Genomic DNA, 27,108 nt, shown 5'->3' on the forward strand with positions numbered 1-27,108 from the left:
TATTTTTGTTTTCAAATCAGTTCATAACTTTACTCCTCTAGCTCAGCAACCAACTAAACCTCCTTCAGTTCTGCCCTCTTTTGTATCCCCCTTTCCTCTGTCTTACTTTATACCTTTAGTCTTCTGTGCCCTAAATGCTCGAATTCCTCCCTAAATTTACTTCTCACACACATTCTCTCTCTCCACTTCAATGAGCTTGTTGCTATTGAAAATATATTTTCATTGTTTACTCTATAAAATACATCCATGACACTTCGAGCAAACTTCCTTATAGCTTTCACTGCTTTAAGTGCAGAACAATCCCCAATTCTTCAGTCTCTATTCCATGTTACACTGCTAATTCTATAGCTAACACTTTGGTATCAGCATTCTATCTGTGATCTACAAAATTAGACCTTCTTGTAAAGCAAAGTAATTGAGCATGCAACAGATAAAGATTTTCTATAATTGATTTTCTACCAAATAACAACTAGTTGAACATTTAGAGCACAGCTTGAAAACCTCAAAAAATGTGCTACTATTGATTATATTGGTAGTTGCTTGACTACATCACAGTTTAGATATTGCAATCTCATTCCATATCACCTGTGCCATGACAGGTATTGATGATTGCTAAACTGTCTTATCCAGTCTACTGCCTTCAGCCAGGCTCCCAAACAGTGGAGGTAACAGAAGCAGTGCAGCAAGAAAATTAATGGTGAGGGTCTCGAAGATCCATCCAAGCTAGTCCTAACTAGGTAGCACTTCACTACCAACCTCTCAGTTTCTAACCATCAGGAGCTACAGTGTGACTTTAATGCTAGGTCAATCCTAAAGTCAACATTAATAAGCACCTGTGAACACATCCTTTCTTTCTATCAGGAAACATCACTACTGCTTTGACTAAAATGACCAAGAGATACAGGAACCAATCAAGCATAATTACAAAGCATTCATTGACTGGAAACATCAAAAGACGAAAGCTTAAGAGAAAACCAGCAGTCCTATAGACAGCTGAAGGCAATAAAAAAAGCATAAAACCTATGACATAGAGAACAAATGATGGGTAGAACATGCACAGAGATCCAACAGATTGCAGATATCAAGAACATATGCAATTTCTTCAGTGTTGTCAAGACTATCTATGGCTCAAGCTCGCAAGGGCCCACACCACCTGGTTGAGTTGTAAAGAAAAAAGTAGACTTTAGATAGAAATAAACCCTTACGGCTCTCCAACTTATAGCTTTCAGTGCAGGCTAAAACAGCATTCATGGTTTACAAGGCATCAGTGATCGCTGTGCTTCTATATGCTTTCACTGAAGCAATTACTCTACTCTGAAATTGTTCACAGGAGATATCCAGAAGGACAGCAAAATTATTCCTGAAGTAATCAAAAATGCCTATCAACTGATGAAAGGTCATGGTTTTTGATTGATCAGAATAAAGAAAGCTAATTTGGGAAGGAGCTGAACACATAGAGATACTTCTACAAGACTGTGCAGAAACAAAGTCAAGGCACTGGAGGGAATGCACAAATCTTCAAACAACCCACTTACCCAATCCCCTAAGCACGTCCTGTGCCACGTACAGAGTCTGTAGATTGATTATCATTATTAATGATTATTGCATTGTATATAATCAGTATTATTATTTCATAGCCAATCAAGTAGAAGCCAATCATGCTCAATCATGAGACAATAGCTAAGAAATAAATTTAAAAATACGCAGTTGACTTATCTTTTGCTTCCCTTGAAGGCAGTGATATTGCTAATTTCATTCCTGCTCACCCTACTCACCATTATTCCTATAGACTTTGCCAGAGAATTAAAAATGACCATCCTTCTTCAACAATATGCCATTGTTGCTTCCAGATTGAACTATTTCAACATCTCGTGATACATCTTCCAATCTTCACAAATAAATTTCATTCAAGCTTTTGGCCAGCATATGTAATACTCAATTCTTTGACTTGGTCTCCATTTTTTCTCTCAGGTCTGTTTGAACAGCTTTGCAATGTCTTTTTGGTCATAAAAGCAATTTAAATACAAATTGTAGTAAGAAGGTGTGATGAAACTTCCTGCAGAAGCAGGCCTATATCTACTTCACAACATCTTTAATTGATGCCTTTAGCATTGTAGAGTGCAGAAGCCATTTCCTTAAGCTGCAATTTAGCAATGTATGAGAATCATATAGGAAATGTATATCACAACCTAACTCAATGGCAACACTTAATGCCTTTGAACTATAAAATTGCAGCTAATAAGCTTAACTCTGGGAAGTGAACTCAATCTAGACGTACATTTATTGCAATACTGATGTAGTACTGCACTGCTGTATTCGCTATCATTTAAAAAGGAGATATTAAATTGAGTCCCACTTTCTTCTGGTGGATGCATTTAAATGGTACTATTTAATGACAAATTGGAAGTTTTCCTCTGGCATCCTAGATAATGTTCACTCTTCAATTAGCATCGTTCAAAATAGATTCTCTTTAGATCATTTTCTGCTTGAAGGACCTTGCTGCATGAAATATCGTTGCTCCCTTTTCCTATTGGAAAGACGTCGCGAAATTTGAAAGGGTTCAGAAAGGTTTTAAAAGGATGTTGCCAGGATTGAAGCATTTGAGCTACCGGGCTGGTTTCCCTGGAGCGTCAGATGCTGAGGGGTGACCTTATAGAAGTTTATAAAATCATGAGGGATAAATAGACAAGGTCTTTTCCGGGTGGGGGACTCCAGAACTAGAGGACACAGGTTTAGGGTGAGAGGGGTAAAACTTAAAAGGGACGTAAGGGGCAACTTTTTCATGCATCAGTGGTGCGTATGTTGAATGAGCTGCCAGAGGAAGTGGTGGAGGCTGGTACAATTACAACATTTAAAAGGCATCTGGATGGGTATATGAATAGGAAAGGTTTAGAGGGATATGGGCAAAGTGCTGGCAAAAGGGATTAGATTAGGTTAGGATATCTAGTTGTCACAGACAAGTTGGACCGAAAGGTCTGTTTCTGTGCTGTACATCTCTATGACTTTATGTAAAAACAGCGATTGTACTTTAAAAGTAATTCATTGAAAATTTTGAGGTATCCTGAGCTAACAGTAAAATGCTGTATAAGAAAAAGTGATCTGTTAATTTCATACTGGATTTCTCAAAATGAACTTTTAAATTCATTCTTTGGAAGTGGGCAATGCTGGCAAGACCAGAATTTATTGCCCCTCTTCAATTGCCCTTGGTGGCAATGTCCTGCTTTTTAAACTGCTGCACTCTATGCGGTGACATATTCTCACTACTGTCAGTTGGGGAATTCCAGAATTTTGACCAGCAATGATGAAGGAACAGTGATGTGTTTCCAAGCCAGGATGAAGTGTGAGTTGGAGAGGAACTTGAAATTGGTGCTGCACCCATGTGCCTACAGCCTAAGCCCTTTTGAGGTGGTAAAGGGTGCAGATCCGAAAGGTGATATCAAAGAAGCCATGATGTGTTGCTGCAGTACAGTTTGCAGATAATACACACCACAGCTATGTGCATCTGTGATGGAGGGAATCAATGGTTAATTTGCTGGATGAAGTACTAATCAAGTTTTCCTGAGCAGCTCTTTAATAGTGTAGGGATTAGAGTTCACGCCAACAGTAATATTTAGTTCTTTTTTAAATGCATGCTTGGCTAAATCCAGTACAGTTAACCTTACCTCATGTACCACTTGTGAAGAATAATATTTGAGTTTGACCAGAAGTAAGTGAGAGTCTCAGAGTTCCTGTACAGAATATAAAAACGTTGAAACCCTCAGTTTTTCATAGTTTTATTTTCTTCTATGCATAAAGGCAGAATTAGAGGTTAGACAGTGAGATAACAGAACACTTAAGTGTTGTTTCATTAAGAAAATCAGCTAACTATACAAAAGAGAAACAACATAAAATAATAACTTATCCGGAAATACAGTACAGTCAGCTTGAACCGCACGGCGTATGAGCCTTTTGGATTTACTAAGAGGTGATTTTCCAAAAGATCATTGGACCGACAATGCACCTTCCTTTTTAAGAATTACAGTCTGCCTTTGACTGACTGGTTCTAACCTGTTATGATTCTGAGTCTCTTGCTGAATGCTTGCTGCTAATAAATAGTGATTAGCATTGCAGCTATCATTTAAAAGAGCAGCCAGCATAAAGCTAACAGATACGTGCCATACATTGACACAGTATAGGTTAATTGTAAATAATGATTCCCATGCACTTTTCTGATAGAAATCAATTTATTTGTTAAGAAGTGGCATTATAAAAAGATGAAATCTACCCCAATGCGTCTTGCTACAGTACAGTATCCTACTAAGAGGCCATTCTTCTTTTGTAAGCCTGGGTAGTCAGTTTCAATAAACTATTTAATTGCTAGGATCATTGTAGCCATACTTGATCTTGTGGTAGTCAGAGCCAGTTTCAGAAAAGGTCACTTGAGGGGATTCCTTATTTTTCCTTCTTCAATCCATAGTGATGCTAAGTATGTATCCATAACAATCCTGCAGATTGAAGTCAGCTGCACCAGCATAAACCAATGGATTACATTTTGAATTTCTTGAGACTTTTTAAGTGAGTTACTTACTGCCCTAACCCAGCTGAATCATTGGGGCTCTTAGCAATTTTTACAGGACGAATGGAAACTTGGCTGAAATTGACCCTGCATGGAGAAACCCCAGTCTCATTCAACACAATGTTAAACAAAGTCCAAATAGGGGTTATAAGAAATAATTTTCACTGTAGTGCATCCATTGAAGGTTCCATTCTTATTGCATACCATTGACCAAGGTTAGCTATTCAGAGACAATGAGGTCTGCATATGCTGGAGATCAGAGTTGAGAGTGTGTTGCTGGAAAAACACAGCACGTTAGGCAGCATCTGTGGAGCAGGAAAATTCACGTTTCGGGCCGGAGCCCTTCATCAGGAATGAGGCTGGGAGCCTCTGGGGTGGAGAGATAAATGAGAGGGGGGTGGAGCTGGGGAGAAGGTAGCTGAGAGTGCAATTGGTGGATGGAGGTGGGGGTAAAGGTGGTAGGTCGGAGAGGAGGGTGGAGCGGATAGGTGGGAAGGAAGATTGACAGGTGGGACAGGTCATGAGGGCGGTACTGGGCTGGAAGGTTGGACCTGGGGTAAGGTGGACGGAGGGGAAATGAGGAAAATGGTGAAGTCGACATTGATTCCCTGGAGTTGAAGGGTTCCGAGGCAGAAGATAAGGCGTTCTTCTTCCAGGCATTGTGTGGTGTGGGAGTGGCGATGGAGGAAGCCCAGGACCTGCATGTCCTTGGCAGAATGGGAGGGGGAGTTGAACTGTTCAGCCATGGGGTGGTGGGGTTGATTGGTGCGGGTGTCCCGGAGATGTTCTTTAAAGCACTCTGCGAAAGGCGTCCAGTCTCCACAATGTAGAGGAGCCTGCACCGGGAGCAACGGATACAATAAATGAAGTGTGGAAGTGTGGGTGAAACTTTGATGAATGTGGAAGACTTCTTTGGGGCCTTGGACGGAGGTCAGGGGGGAGGTGTGGGCGCAGGTTTTGCAATTCCTGCGGTGGCAGGGAAAGGTGCCAGGTAGGGAGGGTGGCTTGTTGGGGGACGAGGACCTGACCAGGTGGTTGCAGAGGAAACGGTCTTTGCGGAAAGCAGATAGGGTGGGGAGGGAAATATATCCCTGGTGATGGGGTCCATTTGTAGATGTGGACCTCCTACAAATGTCCACCTACAAATGGACCCCACCACCAGGGATATATTTCCCTCCCCACCCCTATCCTCTTTCCACAAAGACCGTTCCATCCGCGACTACCTGGTCAGGTCCATGCCGCCCCCAACAAGCCATTGTTCCTCCTGGCACCTTGCCCTGCCACCGCAGGAATTGCAAAATGTGGGCCCACACCTCCCCTCTTTAAAGTACAGAGCATTTTAGAGAACATCTCTGGGACACCCGCACCAATCAATCCCACCGCCCCATGGCTGAACATTTCAACTCTTCCTCCCACTCTGCCAAGGACATGCAGGTCCTGGGCCTCCTCCATCGCCACTCCCTTACCACCCGATGCCTGGAGGAAGAACACCCTATCTTCCGCCTCGTATCCCTTCAACCCCAGGGCATCATTGTGGACTTCACCAGTTTTCTCATTTCCCCTTCCCCCACCTTACCCCAGTTTCAACCTTCCAGCTCAGCACCGCCCTCATGACCGGTCCCAACTGTCAATCTTCCTTCCCACCTATTCGTTCCACCTTCCTCTCTGACCTATCACCTTTAACCCCACCTCCATCCACCAATTGCACTCTCAGCTACCTTCTCCCCAGCCCCACCCCCTCCCATTTAACTCTCCACCCCCGAGACTCCGAGACTCATTCCTGATGAAAGGCTGCGACCCGAAACATCCGCTCCTCGGATGCCGCCTGACCTGCTGTGCTTTTCCATCAAAACACTCTCAACAAGGTTAGCTATTGTATATTTCAATGCAAATTACTTTTTAGGAAAACAACTGTTTTCTCCTTCATGGGCATGAAGGTCATATTGTGCAGTAAAGCACCTACCACCAGTCTCGATAAAATCTCCGATCTCCAAACCGCATCAGCTCAGCAATAAAGTTCAAAGTTGAATGGAAAAACCAATGGAAAAATATGAGCCACATGAAGTGATTGGGAATCTGGAGGAGAAAACAAGTATTACTGGATATTCTTTAATCTAATATTTTTTGCTAGGTGCTTATTTAAATAGCCATGAAAACAGGTCATTCTGTACTGCTCTCCTGTATTATATATTTTCAGTTCTTTTGTTGCTTTGATATTGCATGCACCAGCTCACTTGCACTAGAAAACTGACATTGACATGGACATTGTTACAGAGACTATTATATCAATGTAACCTGTAAATAGTTGCTCACAGACAAACTAACTATTTCTTGTTTTGTGTAAGAAACTCTTCTAGTTAAATTAGCACATAATTGCCTCTATCATATTAGATGAAGCAAACCCTATAGATCCCTAGACTTAAAGGAGATAACGGTAGCAAATCTACTACAGGTGAGATGCAGACTCAGAGCATACAACAAAGGACTATGGTCATATTATCCAATATTTAAATATTCAACAGTGCCAGTCAAGGCACAATAGAATCCCTTGTGAACTGAACTAGATATTGTATTTTTAAAAAAATACCCTCAAACATATTTCTTCACTGATTGTGAATCTGAATGAAAATATATTTCGTAGCGTGAAGCTGCATGCGTATCACGTCAAAATTTGTTTTATAATTCTTCATTAAGTAGATTGAATTGCCTTGGGGTGTTTAACTATGTTAAAGGTGTTTCCTACTATAGCTAATAAAGAAGTTAAAGATCGCATTAGAGCAAAGGAATTGTCTTAAAAGGATGCCAGAAAAAGTGATAGGTCTGAGGATTTGGAGCCCAGCATAATATGACCAAGAAGCTAATAAATAAATGGAATATGAATGCAAACTAGCTAAACACATAAAAGCAGAGAGTAAAAGCTTCTTTTGGTATTTGAAAAGCAAAAGATTAGTCGGACAAATGTGTGTCTATTATACTATCACTGTAAAGCTGCAGCAAAGACACTTTGTGCTCAGGGACATACACACAACTCACAAACTGGATTGGGCTGGACCTCTTCAGTCACTGCCTTAGCGTTCATTGTGAGCATACCTGAATGCTCACAGCATCTTTGCTTTGCCTTTTTGTGCTTTGCTCCCTCATCTATATTACTAATGTCATGCTGTGCCAGGTACCATAGAAACAATGTCTGGCCTCAGTCCAGTTAATAGGAATAGCTTCTGTCAGGGAATCCCAGCACTGTAAGTCATCATAGCCTTCAATACCAAACCAGACCCCACTCAGGGCAGTCAGAGACAGGGGTATCCTCTGCTCAAAATGATGAGGAGCTGTATCATGGGCAGCACAATACCTGTCTTGAGTTTTTCTGCCCTAATGTGGGCTGGTTTCCTCGTATGAGAGACGACCAAGTATTAAAGAAGAGGAAAGTGGGTGGGACAGCTGTTACTGTATTGTGATGGGAGGTTTCCTGAGTAAATGAGTAGTCAGCACAGAGGGTATGCAGCATTAGTGCAGGTGCCGTTTGGGTAGGTAAGTGTGATGTTACAGGAATTAGTGGTAGAGTGTGATCCTTAGTGAGAAATGGATGCATTAGCAGAAATAGAGTTTGTTGAGGCATTGGAGAGAGATATTGTACTAACCTTGGATTGCTGAAGGTCATTGACCTTCTTCCTTCAGTACTGGACATTCCTCCAGAAGCCTGAGACTGCTTCAACAGAGGTGGCAATTTTGGACAAGGATGGCATAGTCTGTGTTGTAGTCTCTACTGCTTATCCAGGGGAAGGGAAAGCCTTGCCCATGTACCACCCCATTGAGTAGGGTATGCAGGACCATGCCTGCAAAGTGGAGCGAGGATTTCCCTCTGTCAGCCATGTCTGCGGCAAATGTTAAGGTAGTTCTAGACTAACAGTGTCTGCCTATGTGTACAATGGTTTTAACAGTGGCGCTGGTAAGAGGAATGCCAGTCAATTCTGAGATCTCCAGTGAGCAGCAGGTTGCTGTCGGAATGGAGCCTCGTAAAATGATGTGGAAATAGAGCTTGATTCTCACTGTGACGGCTCAAATGGCAATTAACGTTTTGAATTTGGTAAGACATGGTGAGAAAAGATGCTCTGCATTATGGTAAAATTTACTTTACCAAACTCAATTAGAGTTGCACTTGGCTGAAAAAAACATAAGATCGCACTCTTTGTGGATGGCTTCACAGAAGAAGACATGGAAAGCCCCTTAGAAATACTAGCCAATGAAGGGGCTTGTCAAACTGAGGAATAATCACCTTAAATCTGTGTCTCCTTGTAATTAGCCTCTCTACTAGGGAAAACAGACCTTACCTGTTCGCACTGGCCAAGCCCCTCATTATTTTGTATAATTCAATTAAGTCACCCCTCGACCTCTTCTGTTCTAAAGAAATCACCTGAAACATCCTCACATTTTCTTCAGAACTGCAGTTTTCAAGCCCTGGTAACATTCTTGTAAATGTCCTCTGTACTCTCTTGCGAGCAGTTATGATTTTCGAATAACAATGACTATACACAAAACTCCAGCTATGACCTAATCAGTATTCACTGCTTTTGTATTCAATACTTCTTCCAATGCAGGAAAAGTTCTCATGCTTTCCTTTATCTCTCTGCCCTGACACCTTCAGGTACGTGGATACTCCATGACATTTCACCTGCCCTACTCCTCTCATTATCCATGTATGTGTATTAATTTGATTTGTTTGCCCTTCCCAAATACATAACCTTGCATTTCTCCAATTTATTTCCATTTGCCAGTTTTCTGTTTACTCAACCAAACCAGTGTTGTCATCCTGGAGGGTGTCATGTGAATATGCTCATAAGTTATTTTGATAGGTAAGGTAAGCAAAAGGGGAATGTATTAGTGGTTGCAACACAGAGTGAAGAATCAAATTCAGATAATTCTGAATTGTTCATTCCTTTAAATTAAATTAGACAATGAGGGAGGTAACTCAAAAATTTGGATTAATTATTGAGTTACCTCCCAGAGGAAAATCAAAATGACCTGATGGAGTTTCTACAATCACGGAAGGAGATATATGGGAATAAGCTGGGAAATACTAATCTAATTATGCATGATACTGATCTCAGAAGTGCAGTTCCAATTAAGCATTTATAGATTTCCACTTATAGATTTAACACTCAAAAGTTGGCACGAATCAATAAAAGATTAAACACATGCCCAAAGACAATATAATTGAAGTGAGGTGTAGCGAATGCAGCTCACCCATATTTATATTACCAAAACCCACAGATGGTACCCAACGATTATATGTGGACTATTGCAAAGTCAATGCAATTATGAAATCTGATTTAAATCCTATTCCACATCTGGAAGACTGTATTGAAAAGGTGGGACAAGTAACTTATACTCCTAATTCAGTTTTACTCAGAGGATATAGGCAGGTGTCTAAAACAGTGGAGGAAGTTTTAGCTTTGTGATGCCACGGATGCTGCCTGAATTGCTGTGCTCTACTAGCACCACTGATCCAGAATCTGGTTTCCAGCATCTGCAGTCATTGTTTTTACCTTGTACCAGTTTAAAATCATGCCATCTGGTAAGAAAACTGTGCCAGCCACAAATAAAGACTAGCCAATAAAGTCATTTCGGGATGATCCAACTGTGGATGTACATTGACGATCTGGTGATTTTCAGTCACACATGGAAGGAACATGAAGCATCTATCAGAATTGTTCGATTGATTTTGGTAGACAGGCTTGGTGATAAATCTGGCTGAGAGTGAGTTCACAAAAACCAAGTCACGTTCCTGGGCTATGTCACTGGACATGGAAAGATGGTCCCATGAAATGTGAAAACGAAGATTATTGGGGAATTTCCCATACCATTGATGAAGAGGGAAGTACTGTTATTCCTGGGACTCAGTGTTCTTTTATCTAAAGTTTGTACTTAATTTTAGCAGTGTGGTTGCTCCACTGACTGACATGTTGAAGAAGTGCAGAAAGGTTCAGTGGACAAATGAATGTCAGAAGGCATTTGACAGTCTGAAAGCAATGTTGACTATTGCCCCAGTGTTAGCCACACCTAACCACACAAAGCTATTCAAGGTGACTATTAATACAAGTGATGTATCCATATTGTATTTGTGCAAGAAGATAATTAGAAGATAGAAAGACATATTGGATATTTTCCCAGAACATTTAATAAACATCAACCAAAATATTCCATGATTGAGAAGGAGACCTTGAGTTTGGTGTTGGCATTGCAACATTTCAATATTTATATTGCCAATAATGTGGCTGAGACAATTGTATATATTGATTAAAACCCCTTCAAGTTTTTGTAAAATTTTAAGATAAAAAATCCATACTATTTCGAAGGAGTTTATTATTGCAGCCATTCAATTAGAAAATCATACAGATGGCAGGATGAGAGAGCATTACTGCTGATGCATTGTTGTGACTATGATGAAAGAAGATAGAAGTGTTCTGTGGCTGATAGAAAAGGACTGAAATGAACGGTTGTAGTGAATGTTTGCATGCATTGAGTCACTGTCATGTATATGTATTCTGGTATACTAATATAGGACTAAAGGTTTTTAAAAATGAGCTTTGTTCATTGAAGTTTTTTTTTAAGTGTGGAGGTGTGACAATGCTACAGCTTTTAAGAGATGTATTTTGTCCTGGATTTTTTTGAAGAGAGGTTTTAAGACACAAGTGGTGAGCTGTCTATTTAAATCCAAATAGACCTTGTGAGCTTGTGAGACCTTGGTGTTTTTTTTTAAGTTGGAACAATAGAAACAGCCTGAATTGGGGTCAAGCTCCCACAGAACCAGGCAATTTATTTTTAGTTTTTTTGGTCACAGCTGCTGGGGTCTTTCAAGCTGGATGTGGAAGCTGTTTTTCCTCTCATTACTATAGCTAAAAGCTGGGGTTCTCTTCTTGCTGCTAGAATTGCTTGTGAGCCAATCTATTTTACTGAATTTGCCTTTGCCTAGGGTGTGTTAATGGGATGTTTCTATATTGAAACAGTTACTGTTAAATCTATTGTTCTGTTAAGTTTTCCAATAGAATTGTTATTCCCCTTCTTTCATTTGTTGTATTTTAACTATTTGGTGTATCAATGAAGTGTGTTTTGCTTCGGGATTGGTAATTTGACCAATCAAATTGCATCCGGAATGCCTTTAAAATAAGAAACAGTTATGTCTGAGCTATCTTGTTAATATATTTCGAGGGGGTTTAGTCTGGTCCACAGAACCTACTCTTAGCAAGAGAATGCTGTTTATTCCTGACTAATCATGACTTTTCAAGTAACAATTATTCCAATCCCTCAGTGTTGATTCTTGTGATTGTCCCACATCAAGGTTAGATTGACTGGTGTATAGTTTTTTGGCCCATCCCTCATAACTTTTCAAATAATGGTAAAATGTTTGCAGATCTTCAATTCTCTGGTACCTCACTTGTATTTTCTTTTTGAAATAAAGCTCAGCATTTAATTTGCCTTCTTATCAGCTGCTGAACTTGTATGCAAGCATTTTGTGATTTATGCAAAAGTATCTCTATAGCCTTACACAGTCTTTCTCCACTTAAGTAATATTCAGCTCCACTATTTTTCCTGCCAAAGTACATAACTTTACATTTTCACATATTCCAACTGCCAAGTTTTTTTGGCCACACACTTAACCTGTCTATATTCCTCTACAGACTCTTTGTGCCTCCTCACAATTTGCTTTCCTACCTATAGTGCATCCACTTCCCAAATCCAAATCATCAATTGTACATAATTATTGCCTCAGCACTGATCCCTGTGGTACTCCGCTAGTTACAGGTTGCCATTCTGAAAACGCACCCCTTATCCCAACTCTCTGTCTTCTATGAATTAGCTAATTTTCCACCTATGCTAATGTACTACCGCCAGTACATGGGTTCTTATTAAGTAGCCTAATGTCCTTTAGGAAATGCCTCTGGAAAATCAAATATATTACATCCACTGTTCCCCTTTAACTACATTACTTGAAATTCTAATAAATTTATCAGGCGTATTTTCCCCTTCAAGAACCTGTGTATTAATGTATTACATATTTCTAAAAATATGTAATACATTAATACATCCTTTGTAACAGATCCCTGTATTTTCCCAATAACATGTTAAGCTTAGCGAGTTTTGAGAAGATTTGTAGCTCAGGTTGGGGTTCTGGATGTAGGTTTGCTCGCTGAGCTGGAAGGTTCATTTCCAGACGTTTCATCACCCTACTGGGTAACATCTTCAGTGGGCCTCTGGGCGAAGCACTGTTGATAATACCTGCTTTCTATCAAATGTTTGGGTTTCTTTGGGTTGGTGATATCATTTCCTGTGGTGACATCATTTCCTGTTCTTTTTCGCAGAGGGTGGTAGATGGGGTCTAACTCGATGTGTTTGTTGATTGAGTTCCGGTGGGAATGCCATGCTTCTGGAAATTCTATTGCGTGTCTCTGTTTGGCTTGTCCTGGAATGGGTGTGTTGTCCCAGTTGAAGTGGTGTCCTTCTTCAACTGTACGTAAAGATACTAGTGAGAGCGGGTCATGTCGTTTTGTGGCTAGTTGATGTTCATGTATCCTGGTGGCTAGTTTTCTGCCTGTTTGTCCAATGTAGTGTTTGTTACACTCCTTGCATGGTATTTTGTAAATAACATTAGTTTTGCTTGTTGTTTGCAAAATACTTCTGCAAAACTAATGTTATTTACAAAACAAATACTGTGCAAGGACTGTAACAAACACTACATTGGACAAGCAGGCAGAAAACTAGCCACCAGGATACATGAATATCAACTAGCCACAAAACGACATGACCCTCCCTCACTAGTATCCTTACATACAGATGAGGAAGGACACACTTCGACTGGGACAACACATCCATCCTAGGACAAGCCAAACAGAGACAAGCACGAGAATTCCTAGAAGCATGACATTCAAACTGGAACTCTAGCAACAAACACATCGAGTTAGACCCCATCTTCCACCCCCTGAGGAAAAGAACAGGAAATAACATCACCACTGGAAATGATGTCACCACAGAAAATGACATGACCAACCCAAAGAAACCCAAACATATAAATAGAAAGCAGGAATTATCAATAGTGCTTCACCTGGAGGCCCACTGAAGATATTACGTAGTAGGGTGATGAAACATCTGGAAATGAACCTTCCAGCTCAGCGAGCAAACCTACATCCAGAACATGTTAAGCTGGCCTATACTTCCTTTTTCTGTCTACTTCCCTTTTTGAATGAAGGTGTTACATTGGCAGTTTTCCAATTCTCAGAACCTAAGGATTTTTGGAGGATTACTACCAATATATCTAATATCTCTGTATCTTCCTTTAATATCCTGGGATACATCCCATCAGGTCTAAGAGACTTAATGGCTTTTAGCTCTATTAGTTTCCCTAGCACTTTCTTTAATCATTGTTAATTACATTTACTTCCTCTCCCTCTTTTTGCTTGACTGTGTATTATTTTTGGAAGGCTATTAGTATCCTCTACAGTGAAGACCGATTGTAAAATACATATTCAACTCTTCTGCCATTTCCTTATTCTCATTTTTTATTTCTCCAGCATTATTCTCATGTATTGGACATAGTGCAGAAAAAGGTTCATGAAAATGGTTCCAGGGTGGAGAAACTTCAGTCATGAGGACAGATCTGAGAAGTTTAGAATGTTTTCCTTAGAGAACAGAATGCTGAGAGTAGACCTGACGGAAGTTTTCAAAAGTATAAGAGATTTGGAAAACGTTCCTCCTTGTAGAAGATTGAGAAACAAAGGTCACAGTTTAAAAGCATTTTGCAAAAGAACAAATGCAAGGTGAGAAAAAAATATTTTCATACAAAGAGTGATTTGAATTTGGAATGTGTTTTCTGGAATTGCAGTGGAGGGAAGTTCATTCTATTTTTGTGTTCATTCATGGGTTGTGGGTGTCGATGGTTGGGGAAGCTTTTATTCGGCATCCCTAATTGCCTTTGAACTGAGTGGCTTGTTAGGCAATTAAGAATCAACCATATTGCTGTGAGTCTGGAATCACTGTTGGAATATTGCATGCAATTCTGGTCTCTTTCCTATCGGAAAGAATTTGTGAAACTTGAGAGGGTTCAGAAAAAATTGACAAGAATATTACCAGGGTTGGAGGATTTGAGCTATAGGGAGAGGTTGAATAGGGTGGGGCTATTTTCCCTGGAATCTCGGAGGCTGACGGGTGACCTTATAGAGGTTTATAAAATCATGAGGGGCATGGATAGGATAAATAGACAACGTCTTCTCCCTGGGGTGGGGGACTCCAGAACTAGAGGGCATGGGTTTAGGGTGAGAAGGGAATGATATAAAAGAGACCTAAGAGGCAACCTTTTCATTCAGAGGGTGGTAGATGGAATGGAGCTGCCAGACGAAGTGGTGGAGGTTAGTACAATTGTACCATTTAAAAGGCATCTGGATGGGTATATGAACAGGAAGGATTTGGAGGGATATGGGCCGGGTGCTGGCAGGTGGTATTAGATTGGGTTGGGATAGCTGGTCGACATGGATGATTTGGACCGAAGGGTCTGTTTCCGTGCTGTACATTACTATGACTCTAAGACATGCTGGCTAGATCACATAACATTGGCAGATTTTATTCCCTAAAGGACATTAATGAGCCACCTTCTTTTTAACCACAACCTACAATGGTTAAATTAGATGGAATCTTCCCAGACACTAAGCAATGTGGGCTTTCACATATTTGGGAGAAACACATGAGATTGGCAGTGAAGAGCAGCTTCCAGTCATTGACAGCAAAATGTTCCATTTTTCAACGAAATGCTGAACAGCAAGACAAGATTCTTGCTAGTTAGCAGTAAAAAGTCTATTTGCATGCATTGACATCCTCATTATTATATCAACTTGCCTCATTGATATGCAGCTGCCTATTCTCCCACCTGCCAGGTTGGAAATAGTCAGCAACAATTGTCGACATGAAAGTGGGAACAGTCATCTAGCTCCTTCAGCTTGCTGCCTGTTTCTTCTGACCTCCATCAGTCACTAACATCTCAGGGCACATTCCATGGGTAGCACTCACATCCAAAAGGACCTCCAGATTCCCATCAACAATTACGCTCTGTTTACGCTCTGTTCAACATGCCCATGACAAATAAAATTAGCCATGAATGTCAGCTGCAGACTACTGTTGGAGATCAGTTACATGGCATGTTCAAACCAGAAATTGATAGACTTCTAGAAACTAATGATATAATATGGAGGTAGTGCAGGATGGTGGATAATCAGACTTGGTTTAGCTGAATAGTGAAGCAAGTTCAACTAACCAAATGACCAATTCCTTTCTAAAATGTAATTTATTGTTTTGTTAAGACATTTGATTTCAATTTCCAAGATTAGAGTCAGAAAACTTTACTTACAAATCTTCTCAAAACTCATTTACTTACATAGCTCAATTTCACTCCTATTTCCAAATAACCCATCACATTTATGGGTAGGATCTTGATTTTGCAATTATATTATCTTTCTTTCTTGATAACTTTTATCTGTAAAAGCAAACCTCTCACAACTTCCTTTTCACCCCAAGCATAAACCAACACTTTATTGGGTTTTGTTTTAAAGCTGACTGTTACCAAATGTCTTCCTATGGTCTTATGGTCCTGCTTCTTCCATTCACATCAATTCCAGGATTCGCGATGGTGTCCTCATGAATAAGTTGCGCTTGCCACATTAGGAATTATGACTTAACTGGGAAGACTTTGACGGTAATAGTATCCCACTTTTCTACAAGTCATTCTACAATGTAAAAAATTCCAATGTGACCACAAAATGATCAATTTGCCTGCATGACCGATATTAAGGAAAATCGACATCAGATTTTGTTAGTGACAGAAAAATAACTATTTATTGTAACACACAACTATAACAAAAAGCCTATAAAAGAAAGTATTGCTAATCTGCTGCTATGGAACTTAAACTATACTCTTTAAAGAGCCCAAATGAACAAACTAAATAAATTAAGACAAACCCAAGATACATGGTTTAACACAGGTACTATGGATGGGGAAAGAATATAGATAAGGCAAATGGAATTCTGAGGATTGAAGGGCCAGATTCCAAAGATTGGTTAAATGAAATCACATTGTCCTTTTGACTTGTGACACCAATGACACACTGCTGTCTGTAGGATAATGGTTGTTTTTGAATCGATAGTCTTTTCTTGTTTGAACTTATTCCTATAAATTTTCTTTGCTTCCTATCTTTTTCCCAAGAGAGTGACAGAATAAAGAGATGGATGCTTTCAGTTGCAGACTTTTTATTCTCTCTGCCGACCTGACACTTATACCTCAGCCAGAGGGCTTTTGTCAGACAGAATTTCCTAACTTCAAAAGACTCTTGATGCCACTCAAGTCTTAGATTCCCTCCCTCACTGCATCAAAAACAACATTGTATTGCATAGTTCAAAAATGCGTAGCAATTAATTTTCAAGTTGCAAAACATTTCTGGTCCTTCAGTTAAGAAGCAATACACTTCCAATTTGTGTTATAGTCACAAAATAGAAAAATATGTGGCCTTTGCATAAGTGTACATACTGGTTGGTTACCTTAGATGAAAGCTGATGAATTACTTAATATCTTTGTGTAATGGACTCTCAACATGTTACTCTAAAATGGTATGAGTTGTGATATCCCAAGATCAGTCTCATTCCAGCCTTAACACATGTTTTTAAACTCGTAGTCTTTTAAATTGTGAAAATTCATTTTATTTTAAAACATTTTCTGTGAAAAAAATAAACTAAAAATTTTACTTAGATTTAACTTCAATCAAAAAGATCTGTTTTAAGTTGTTATCAGGCTCACATCATTGAAATAAAGACCATTCATAAATATTAAATATAAAAGACAGCATATGACCCTGGTGTGATGCAAGGTGATTTCGATTATTATGCCATCAACTAAATTGCAAGCATTGAAGTAAGTCAGTATAATTGCAGAATGGCTTGGAGATGTTTAAAAACCTCACCTTCTACAGTCATGACAAACAAAAAGATTGATATATATAAAATATTGAATGGTTAAGACAAAGTATACAACTAAATGCTATGTTGAAATAAAGCTGAAACTAGTCATACCAGATAAATTGCTTAATGTAGGATTATGTGCTAAGCAAGGTAGTAGACATCTAGGTATTTACAGTACTTAGAGCATTTTTAAACTGGGACAGCTGAATAATAGAGGGATAAACAGGTCAATGACCTGTTTTCATCCTTAGCCTTCCTAATTTTCTTAGGATATTGCATTAAACAATCACTGTATATGGATATGAACTTTACCAGAAATCTGCTGAGTGTCAGTGGTCATCAAAGTTCATTGAGGGATTCTTCTCATTAGGCCTCATTAGGATTTTCTCATGTGATCATCTCAAACTTGGCTTAATGATTAGTTATCACATCCTTATGATACCCTCCTATCCAATGCTAACACTTGCTTTCGCTGGAAGTACTCAGCAATGCCAGGATATACTGACTTCTCTCGCAGTGATGACATATTCAAAAGACCACTACACACTCAGTCAAGTATTAGCAGCCTGGATCCACCCAGCTTAGCGATTTACACCCCACAAGTAGCAGACAAGGGGAAATTGGCATCCTGGTTTCAGGTATTCCCAAGACCAGTAGAAAAGCCACTGAGTTGAGTGCAGTCTCCACAGTGTGGACAAACACTCAGCAGCGTAAGAAGAACATCAGTGACTTCTCTTCTTTTCCAGGGTAAGTGTAACCATCTGTTCTCTGCTATTTTACATGCTATCCCAGCATCCAGCAAGGCTCATGCTCGACCATGGTACACCTTTCTTCACTAGCTCAGCTCCCCAAACCATCTATATAGTTAAATCTGCATTGCCTGCTCAAATGTAACACTTCATCTTTCCCCTACCTGCACCAGCACTAACAACTATGCCACTTTCAACTCACTAAATCCCTCTCTTTCTTCCATTATACAAGAAACTAGCCAATAGAGGCAGTCCCCATTCTTGTGCTGACTCTCCCATTACCCCCACTGTGAATCTATTATTATCATTAACATCTACTCTTTGGTGACACTTCCTCTCTTTTGTCTCCTGTAGGTACGAACGGTATATCCATGGTCTCAGCAGTTAAGAGGGCAGCCATGCAAGATATCCCCTGCTCCACCAAACAGCTGGGATGCTGAAACTTGGTGGAATGCTGTCCAGAGTAAAGTCCAGAGCACCTGCTGGTCAATCCATCACTGCCATGTCTCTGCATCTGGTCAAGAAAGAAACATTACAGGTCACTGGCACTCAGAGAACTGCTGGAAACCAAGCACCTGGTCAGTCTCACACAGGCGAGGACCCCATGGTATTGGCAATTCAGAACTTCAGACAAATGCACAAGCAGAGAGACCATGGAGTTCAGGTGCACGATTTTCTGAAAGAGGAGTCACATGTAGACAGGTCAGTGAAGAAGGCTTTTGGCACACTGGCCTTCATCTGTCAGGGCACTGAGTATAGAAGTTGGGAAATTATGTTGCAGTTGTACAGGACGTTGGTGAGGCCGCACTTGGCATATTGTGTTCAGTTTTGGTCACCTTGCTATAGAAAGGATGTTATTAAACTGGAAAGAGTGCAGAAGAAATTTACAAAGATGTTGGCAGAACTGAGTTATAGGGAGAGATTGGACAAGTTAAGTCTTTTTTTCCTTAGAGCATAGGAGACTGAGGCGATGGGGGGGTCTTATTAAATGTATAAGATTGTAAGAAGCATGGACTCGATGACTAATCTGCTGCAGATGTATAACAACCTGCATTCCATCACTTCAGCCATTGGGGCAACAAAGGATGAAGAAACGTGACCTCATTCCAGGTGTCCCTTCATTACAAGGAGACAGGGTGGTGCCAGTAGGCACCAAGACAAAGACAGAGCCAAATATGCACCCCAGAAATTGCTTCTCAAGTCACTCCAGAGTTGCTTGGACCTTTTACCTCCACCTTGCCTGCCACCATCAACCCTGTGGGAATTAAGACCAAAGAAAGGTGCAGCTGCATCTATGCAGGACACAAATCTGAACCCTGTAGCCACAAATGCTCCTTGGGTCACATGACAAAACCTCCATAGCCAATAGTCTCCTTTCTAGAAAGTCTACGTCATTGGTAGACTTTACTCTGGACAGCATTCCCACCGAGTTTCAGCATCTCGTGCAGTTGCAGAATCCATGACTGTACTCAGATACAGCTGGAAGGAAAAAATGAGTTCCTGAGGGCTCACAGACAGCATAGGTGACATGTCATAGTAAGTGAGTTTTAACATTTAGAGTCACATTGTCCAACAGCACATAGGCAGGCCCTTTGGCCCAAACTGGTCCATGCCTGACCAAAATGTCCATCCACTCTAACCCCATTTCCCTGCACTTGGCCCATATCCTTCTGAACCTTTCCTATCCATGCATTTGTCCAAATGCCTTTTAAATATTGTTAATGTACCTGCCTCAATTCATTCTGTGCCAACCCCTGTGTAAAAAGGTTGCCCCTCAGGTTCCCTTTTATTTTTTCTCCTTAACCTTAAACTAATGTCCACTCGTCCTCGATTTGCAACTCTGGGACAAAGATTTAGTGCATTCACCCTAACCAAGCCTCTCATGATCTTATGCTTCACCTCTATAAGGAGTATTAATTCCAATGGTACATACCCATTTACCTGTAGCTATAATCTAATTATTTGTAATAATTCAGCTTCATTTATCAGTGTCCATTTAATGATGTTTTTGAAGGACCTCACATTGTCAAAATTGAAGAAGAAGTACTTAACTTGCTCATTTCAGGTATGAATCCAAACATTTGAAGGGAAGTGTGCAGTAAATGGCAGAACCCTTAGTAGCATCAACATACTGAGGGATCTAGCCATATAGGTTCACAGTTTTTGTTGCAAACATTTCGTCCCCTGGCTAGGCGACATCATCAGTGCTTGGGAGCCTCCTGCGAAGCGCTTCTTTGATGTTTCCTCCGGTGTTTATAGTAGTCTGTCCCTGCCGCTTCCGGTTGTCAGTTTCAGCTGTCCGCTGTAGTGGTTGGTATATTGGGTCCAGGTCGATGTGTTTGTTGATGGAGTTTGTGGATGAATGCCATGCCTCTAGGAATTCCCTGGCTGTTCTCTGTCTGGCTTGCCCTATGATAGTAGTGTTGTCCCAGTCGAATTCATGTTGCTTGTTGTCTGCATGTGTGGCTACTAAGGATAGCTGGTCGTGTCGTTTCGTGGCTAGTTGATGTTCATGTATGCGGATTGTTAGCTGTCTTCCTGTTTGTCCTATATAGTGTTTTGTGCAGTCCTTGCATGGTATTTTGTACACTACATTAGTTTTGCTCATGTTGGGTATCGGGTCCTTCGTTCTGGTGAGTTGTTGTCTGAGCGTGGCTGTTGGTTTGTGTGCCGTTATGAGTCCTAGGGGTCGCAGTAGTTTGGCTGTCAGTTCCGAGATGCTCCTGATGTATGGTAGTGTGGCTAGTCCTTTTGGTTGTGGTATGTCCTCGTTCCGTGGTCTTTCTCTTAGGCATCTGTTGATGAAGTTGCGCGGGTATCCGTTTTTGGCGAATACCTTGTATAGGTGTTCCTCTTCTTCTTTTTGCAGTTCTGGTGTACTGCAGTGTGTTGTGGCCCTTTTGAATAGTGTCCTGATGCAGCTTCGTTTGTGTGTGTTGTGGTGGTTACTTTCATAGTTTAGGACTTGGTCTGTGTGTGTGGCTTTCCTGTATACCCTTGTAGTGAATTCTCCGTTCGGTGTTCTCTGTACCATCACGTCTATATTGGATGCCAATGTCTTTGGGTATAGGGTGCATGCAGGTGCTGCCCATGGAATGGATATAGATGTTGCTGCTGGATGTCCATATTGGAGGTCTGAAGGTGCAAGTGGCAAACTAGAGATGCCAGGTACCTGCTTAAACATTCATGTCGAAAATTTGTAACATCTAGTTCTTATCCCATAAATGGGGAAATTGGAAGACTGCATATTAATGAGGTGAGATTAAGTTGCAATGAGAGTGATAATGAATGTTAATCCCCATTATAGGCCTCCCTTTGCTCACCAGCAAGAATCTTGTTTTGATTTCTTGGATTGGTTGACTTTTTAGTCCTGACATCATGAAAGGTATTGCTTCACCTCTCGCCCATTTTTCCCAATTTTTTCTTGCCATAAACCCACATTGTTCAGGGCCTGGGAAGGTTACACCCCATCCCTGGTCATACAGGGTGCTGTATGCAAATAGGTCAGCTGATTGGTCTTAATAAATGCACTGAAGTGAACAGTTTTATGAAAAAAAGGATTACAAGCTGAAATAACTCCACCAAGGCCAGTATCCTGTCACCAAGTCAATCTTTATTTACACATGTATAGAACATGACATTGAACCAGCTAGCTCAGAACTGGCACCCGGAGACAGCAGAACCCTTGACACTCCGGTTTATTTTTTTTTCTTTTATCAAGTTGAATCTTTCCCAACCATCTTTTTTTCCCCACCAAGCTTGGTCTGAAGTCTTTTACCACAATCAGTGGCAACTGACCCAGCTGCTTCTTATAAGAGACCAAAGTTTTGCCTCAATCTGTACAGGTTCCCCGGTGAAGGATCGCAGTCTCGCCAATGTCTTGCACAAGCTTCAGGATTGGGGTTCAGAGTGAATTTTGTTAAAGACTAGTTCTGCAATCTCTGAAAAGGCTGTGCAGGTTTGAACCTCCATCAGAACTCAGTGACTGGTTAACCAGAAGATAACTTTGATTGGTTCTGACTTGGATATTGCTAAGCATTTAAATGTTCCTGTGGGACTTTCCAGGATGTGTACTCTCCTGGACGCTGGCCAGATCTCTTAGTTCAGATCTAGTGGGACTCTTTTGCTGTCTCGAGTCTGCATACCAACAACAACTACAAAGCTTGCGGGCCCAGATCCTGAAGAGTCCCACACTCCGGTTTATATCTATCACCCAGAACTTCCTGATTGGACCAGGTTAACAGCCCCAATCAGGGAGCTCATATTCTATGAGGTCCTCCTGGCTGACCGAATTCTAATCACTACATCTCTACCCCTCTAAGTATTGGGATGTAGGCCTGTTCTTTTTACTATAGCATCTTCAGGGGCATTTTCGCACCAGGTCTGGTTCCTCTATCTTGGCCTCAGATACTAGCGGAATGTAGCCTGTAGCCTGTCTCCTGCGCCCAAAGCATCTTGGAGGAAATTCATCTTCTTCAGGTGGTAATGGCTGTGACATTGCCATGTCCATCTCATCCTCAGAGGTTTCTTTGAGGCTAGGCAGAAGGATGTTCTGAGAGGCTGGGTATGTTTTGCTCCTATTCCGTTTGCGAGGCTACAGATTTCAGGACTGTCTCTTATCCGAACTTTGTACATCAAGGGACCTGACCTCGCGTTGACCATGCCTTTTACCCACGCAGTGCCATTTCCATGGTTTCAACACCAAACATTGCACTCTGAAGTAAAGTGTCTCTCTCACTTAGCAGAGTCTTGTGACTGGCATTAGTGTTCCAGATGCTATTTCATTCTCCTCCGCCCCCTGTCCAGGAAGATCAGATTTAACTTAGTGTGGAGTCTTCTTGACGAATTAACTCTATGGATGTCCAACCACTTTGAATGGGCTAATGACTAAATGGCAATGACTAAAAACATACAGCCCTTGTAAAGACCAACATATTTGATTTGTAACCTACTCCAGGGTTTACTCAGCCATTAACACGAATGTGGGGAGCTGCTGATGGTAATATTTGTTCTTGTGGCACTCTGGACATTGCCCCACCAATGCAGTTACATCAGTATCCAGTCTTGGCCATCAGACATAACTTCTCGCCAATATCTTTATTTCAGAAACCCCTGAATGACTCTGGTGGAGTCCTGCTAGTATCTAACGGTGATCTTTGCTCAGGACAATTTCTCTTGCTCCCCATAGGCCCTTTTGTTTTCCCATCACCATCAGCTATTTTAGTTTTGCCAGAACAGAATCTTCATGTGTCTGCAGTCTAACATTGTCAATGGTGAATGGAAGGGTGTCCAGAAAGTTTAAAATCAGAAATGGACTCTTTCAGTGGTGGCACCAATGGTAGTATATCTGCTACAGGGAGGGAGCTCAAGGCATCCGCATTTGTTACTTGGCCTCCCAGTGTCCTAACTTGTAATTGTACACACTTAGAATGAGAGCAAACCGCTGAATTCAACCTGAAGCTATGGGTGGCATGGCCCTGTCCTCTTTAAGTAGCCCTAGCAGGGGTTTATAGTCTGTTACTATTACAAATTTACATCCATAAAGGTATTGGTGGAACTTTCTCATACCAAAGATGCCTGTCAAGTGATCGCTCAGTCATTAGCACTGCTGCCTCACAGTACCAGGGACCTGGGTTTGATTCCAACCTCAGGCAACTGTCTGCTTACAGGTTATTCCCATGTCTGCTGTGTGTTTCTGCCGGGTGCTCCGGTTTCCTTCCACAGTCCAAAGACATGCATGTTAGGTGAATTAGCCATACTAAATTGCCCATAGTGTTCAGGGATATGAAGTTTAAGTGCATTAGCCACAGGAATTGCAGGGTTACAGGCTAGGGTGGAGGAATGGGTCTCGGTGGGATACTCTTCAGAGGGTCAATGTGAACTTGTTGTGTCGAATGGCCTGCTTCCACACTGTAGGGATTCTATGATCTGGATGTATTTTCATTCGGTATCAGCCAAAATTCAAGAAGCATACACTATTGGGCATTCCTCTCCATTGGGTCACTGGTGAGCCAACACCATGCTGATGCCGTAGGAGGAGGCATCGCATGTTTGCAATGCGTTTTGCTTGGGATCATAGTGTGCCAACACCTTAGATGACAATAACAATTCCTTCACTCCTCTAAAGGCTACATTTTGGCTATGAGACTATTTCCAAGGCTGATCCTTTTTCAATAGCAAATGTAAGGCTGCCAGGATGGAGGCCAGATTATGTATCAAATTCCCGTAATAATAATTCACCAGCCCAAGAAAGACCTAAGCTTCGGTGCAGACGTGGGAGCGGGGCAGCTTTGATCATCCTCACTTTATCTTCCAATGGGTGTAAACCCATTTTATCAACTCTGTAGCACAAGTAGGTCACTTGGGTGACTAGAACATATTTTTCCCTCCTAAGGCCTACACCGCCCTACAGAAACATTAAGCACTATGTCCAAGTTCTCTTAATGCTCTTTATTGGTCTTCTCAGTTATTATCACATCATCCACATAAATGGCAAACTGGGGTACACCTTGTAAAATGATCCCCATCATCTGCTGGAAAATGTCACAAGCTGATGACACCCCAAATGGCAGTCTCGTATATTGGTACAAATCCTTATGGTATTCATTGTAGCACGCTTCTAGGAATCCTCATCTAATTACAATTGGAAGTATGCATGGCTCATGTCCAACTTTGTGAAGCACAGCCCCCCCAGTCAATTTTGCATATAAGTCTCTATGCCAGGGATTGGGTATTTATCCAGCTCCAGAAAGCAGTTTACCATTTGTCTGAAATCCCCACAAAGGCGAATCACCCGTTAAGCTTCACTATCGGTACAACCAGTCTTCAACAGCAGGATTAAATGAGTCAAACTTTCCAAATAGCAGCAGGATGCCAGAAATGCTTACCCCAACTCAAAGATGACTGTTGCGAGTGAATCTCTTAAGGGGCGTTTTCTCTCATTGCCACTGAAATAACTCTATGAAAGTCAGCATTCCATCACTAAATCATCCACTATTTACACATGCATAGTACGTGACACTGACCCAGATAGCTCCGGGCCGATTCCTAACTAAGTAGAACCCATGAAATTAGAGTCGTGGGTAGATAGGATAGTGAAGAAGGCATTTGGTATGCTTTCCTTTATTGGTCAGAGTATTGAGTACAGGAGTTAGGTGGTTATGTTGCTGCTGTACAGGACATTGGTTAGGCCACTGTTGGAATATGGCATGCAATTCTGGTCTCCTTCCTATCGGAAAGAAGTTGTGAAACTTGAAAGGGTTCAGAAAAGACTTACAAGGATGTTGCCACGGTTGGAGGATTTGAGCTACAGGGAGAGGCTGAATAGGCTGGGGCTGTTTTCCCTGGAGTGTCGGAGGCTGAGGGGTGACCTTATAGAGGTTTACAAAATTATGAGGGTCATGGATAGAGTAAATAGGCAAAGCCTTTTCCCTGGGGTGGAAGAGTCCAGAACTAGAGAGCATAGGTTTAGGGTGAGAGGGGAACGATATAAAAGAGACCTACGGGACAACGTTTTCACACAGAGGGTGGTATATGTATGGAATGAGCTGCCAGAGGAAGTGGTGGAGGCTGGTACAATTGTAACATTTAAGAGGCATCTGGATGGGTATATGAATAAGAAGGGTCTGGAGAGATATGGGCCAGGTGCTGGCAGGTGGGACTAGATTGGGTTGGGATATCTGGTCGGCATGGGCGGGTTGGACCGAAAGGTCTGTTTCTATGCTGTACACCTCTATGACTCCTGTTCATATCTGTCAGCCAGAACTACCTGATTGGATCAGGTTCACAACCCCAATCAGGGAACTCATAATCTATTAGGACCACCTGGCTGACTTTGTTCCAATCACTACACTAGCCAAGTAAATATTGTTGGAACAATCTAAATTTAGCTGTGTATCATGTTAATCAGTTGAGTAGTGGACATTTTCATGCCTCTGGTTTACATTCTGGGTACTTTGCCTCATTATAAATGTATGATTGATGAAAAATAACATTACCTACCGCTATCAGCAGCAACTGATTAATCATCATAGTCAGGTTCATCTCCTAAAATTAGTTTAAATAAAGACAAGTTTAATCAAGATTAACTAGAGTTTAAAAAAAAACAATGCTGCAAGCAAAGGTTGAAAAAAACAACTTACTTACAACAAAAGGCTGCATTGAGTTTCGAGTTACTGGCAAAACCCACTGGATGAAGAAAAATTAATTACTCTATTATTCTGTCTGTCAAAGCACAGTAAAAACTGTGAGTACAAGCAAAACTTCCAGAATCAAAGAATTGTTAACAATATAAATAGGTACAGAATCAAATGGCTGTCAGTTGCTAAGTCGAAAACCCCACATCATCACCATTAGGTACTAGCAGTCGAATTAAGCACAGATGTTACATTCCATGATAAGCAGTTTTGAAGTTACTGAGGGATAATGTAACCTGTTCCGTAAATTATATCAAAGTGCTAACAAGTTATTTAGTTAATTGCTTCAACAATCCTGCCAACCTAATTACAATGCCAAGATGTGTTGTTTTCCACTATTTTAAAAACCTTAGAACTTTTTATTTACAATCAGTTGTTTTCTTTTTAAAACTGGTTAGCTTAGTTGTCTGCCCAGCTGGTTTGTGATGTATTATCATGTCAGCAGGGTGGAATCAGTTCCTGCACCAACTGAGTTAATCATGAAGGAATCTTCTTCTCAACTTCTTCCCTCACCTGATGCATGGTGACCCTCAGGTTAATCCACCACCAGTTGTCTCTCTCTCAAATTAGAGCAGCCCTATGGTCTGATAGGACTATGACTACTTTATTTTATTTAAAT

General features: G+C 41.0%; 1 protein-coding gene across 3 annotated transcripts in view; it reads right to left on the reverse strand.

Annotated features, from left to right (window-relative positions):
- Positions 1-27,108, reverse strand: part of LOC122558555 (diacylglycerol O-acyltransferase 1-like) — a 177,894-nt gene that overhangs the window by 18,574 nt on the left and 132,212 nt on the right. For all 3 annotated transcript variants that reach the window (XM_087996049.1, XM_087996051.1, XM_087996050.1), the window contains 2 exons: positions 6,519-6,631; positions 3,663-3,728 (listed from right to left, as the gene is read on the reverse strand). In XM_087996049.1, the coding sequence (XP_087852175.1) occupies positions 3,663-3,728; positions 6,519-6,631 (179 nt within the window). The remainder of the gene's footprint in view (positions 1-3,662; positions 3,729-6,518; positions 6,632-27,108) is intronic.

The sequence above is a fragment of the Chiloscyllium plagiosum genome, unplaced genomic scaffold (assembly GCF_037043375.1).
Source record: "Chiloscyllium plagiosum isolate Xiang-an unplaced genomic scaffold, Cpla_swu_hap1 HiC_scaffold_17, whole genome shotgun sequence".
Lineage (NCBI taxonomy): Eukaryota > Metazoa > Chordata > Chondrichthyes > Orectolobiformes > Hemiscylliidae > Chiloscyllium > Chiloscyllium plagiosum.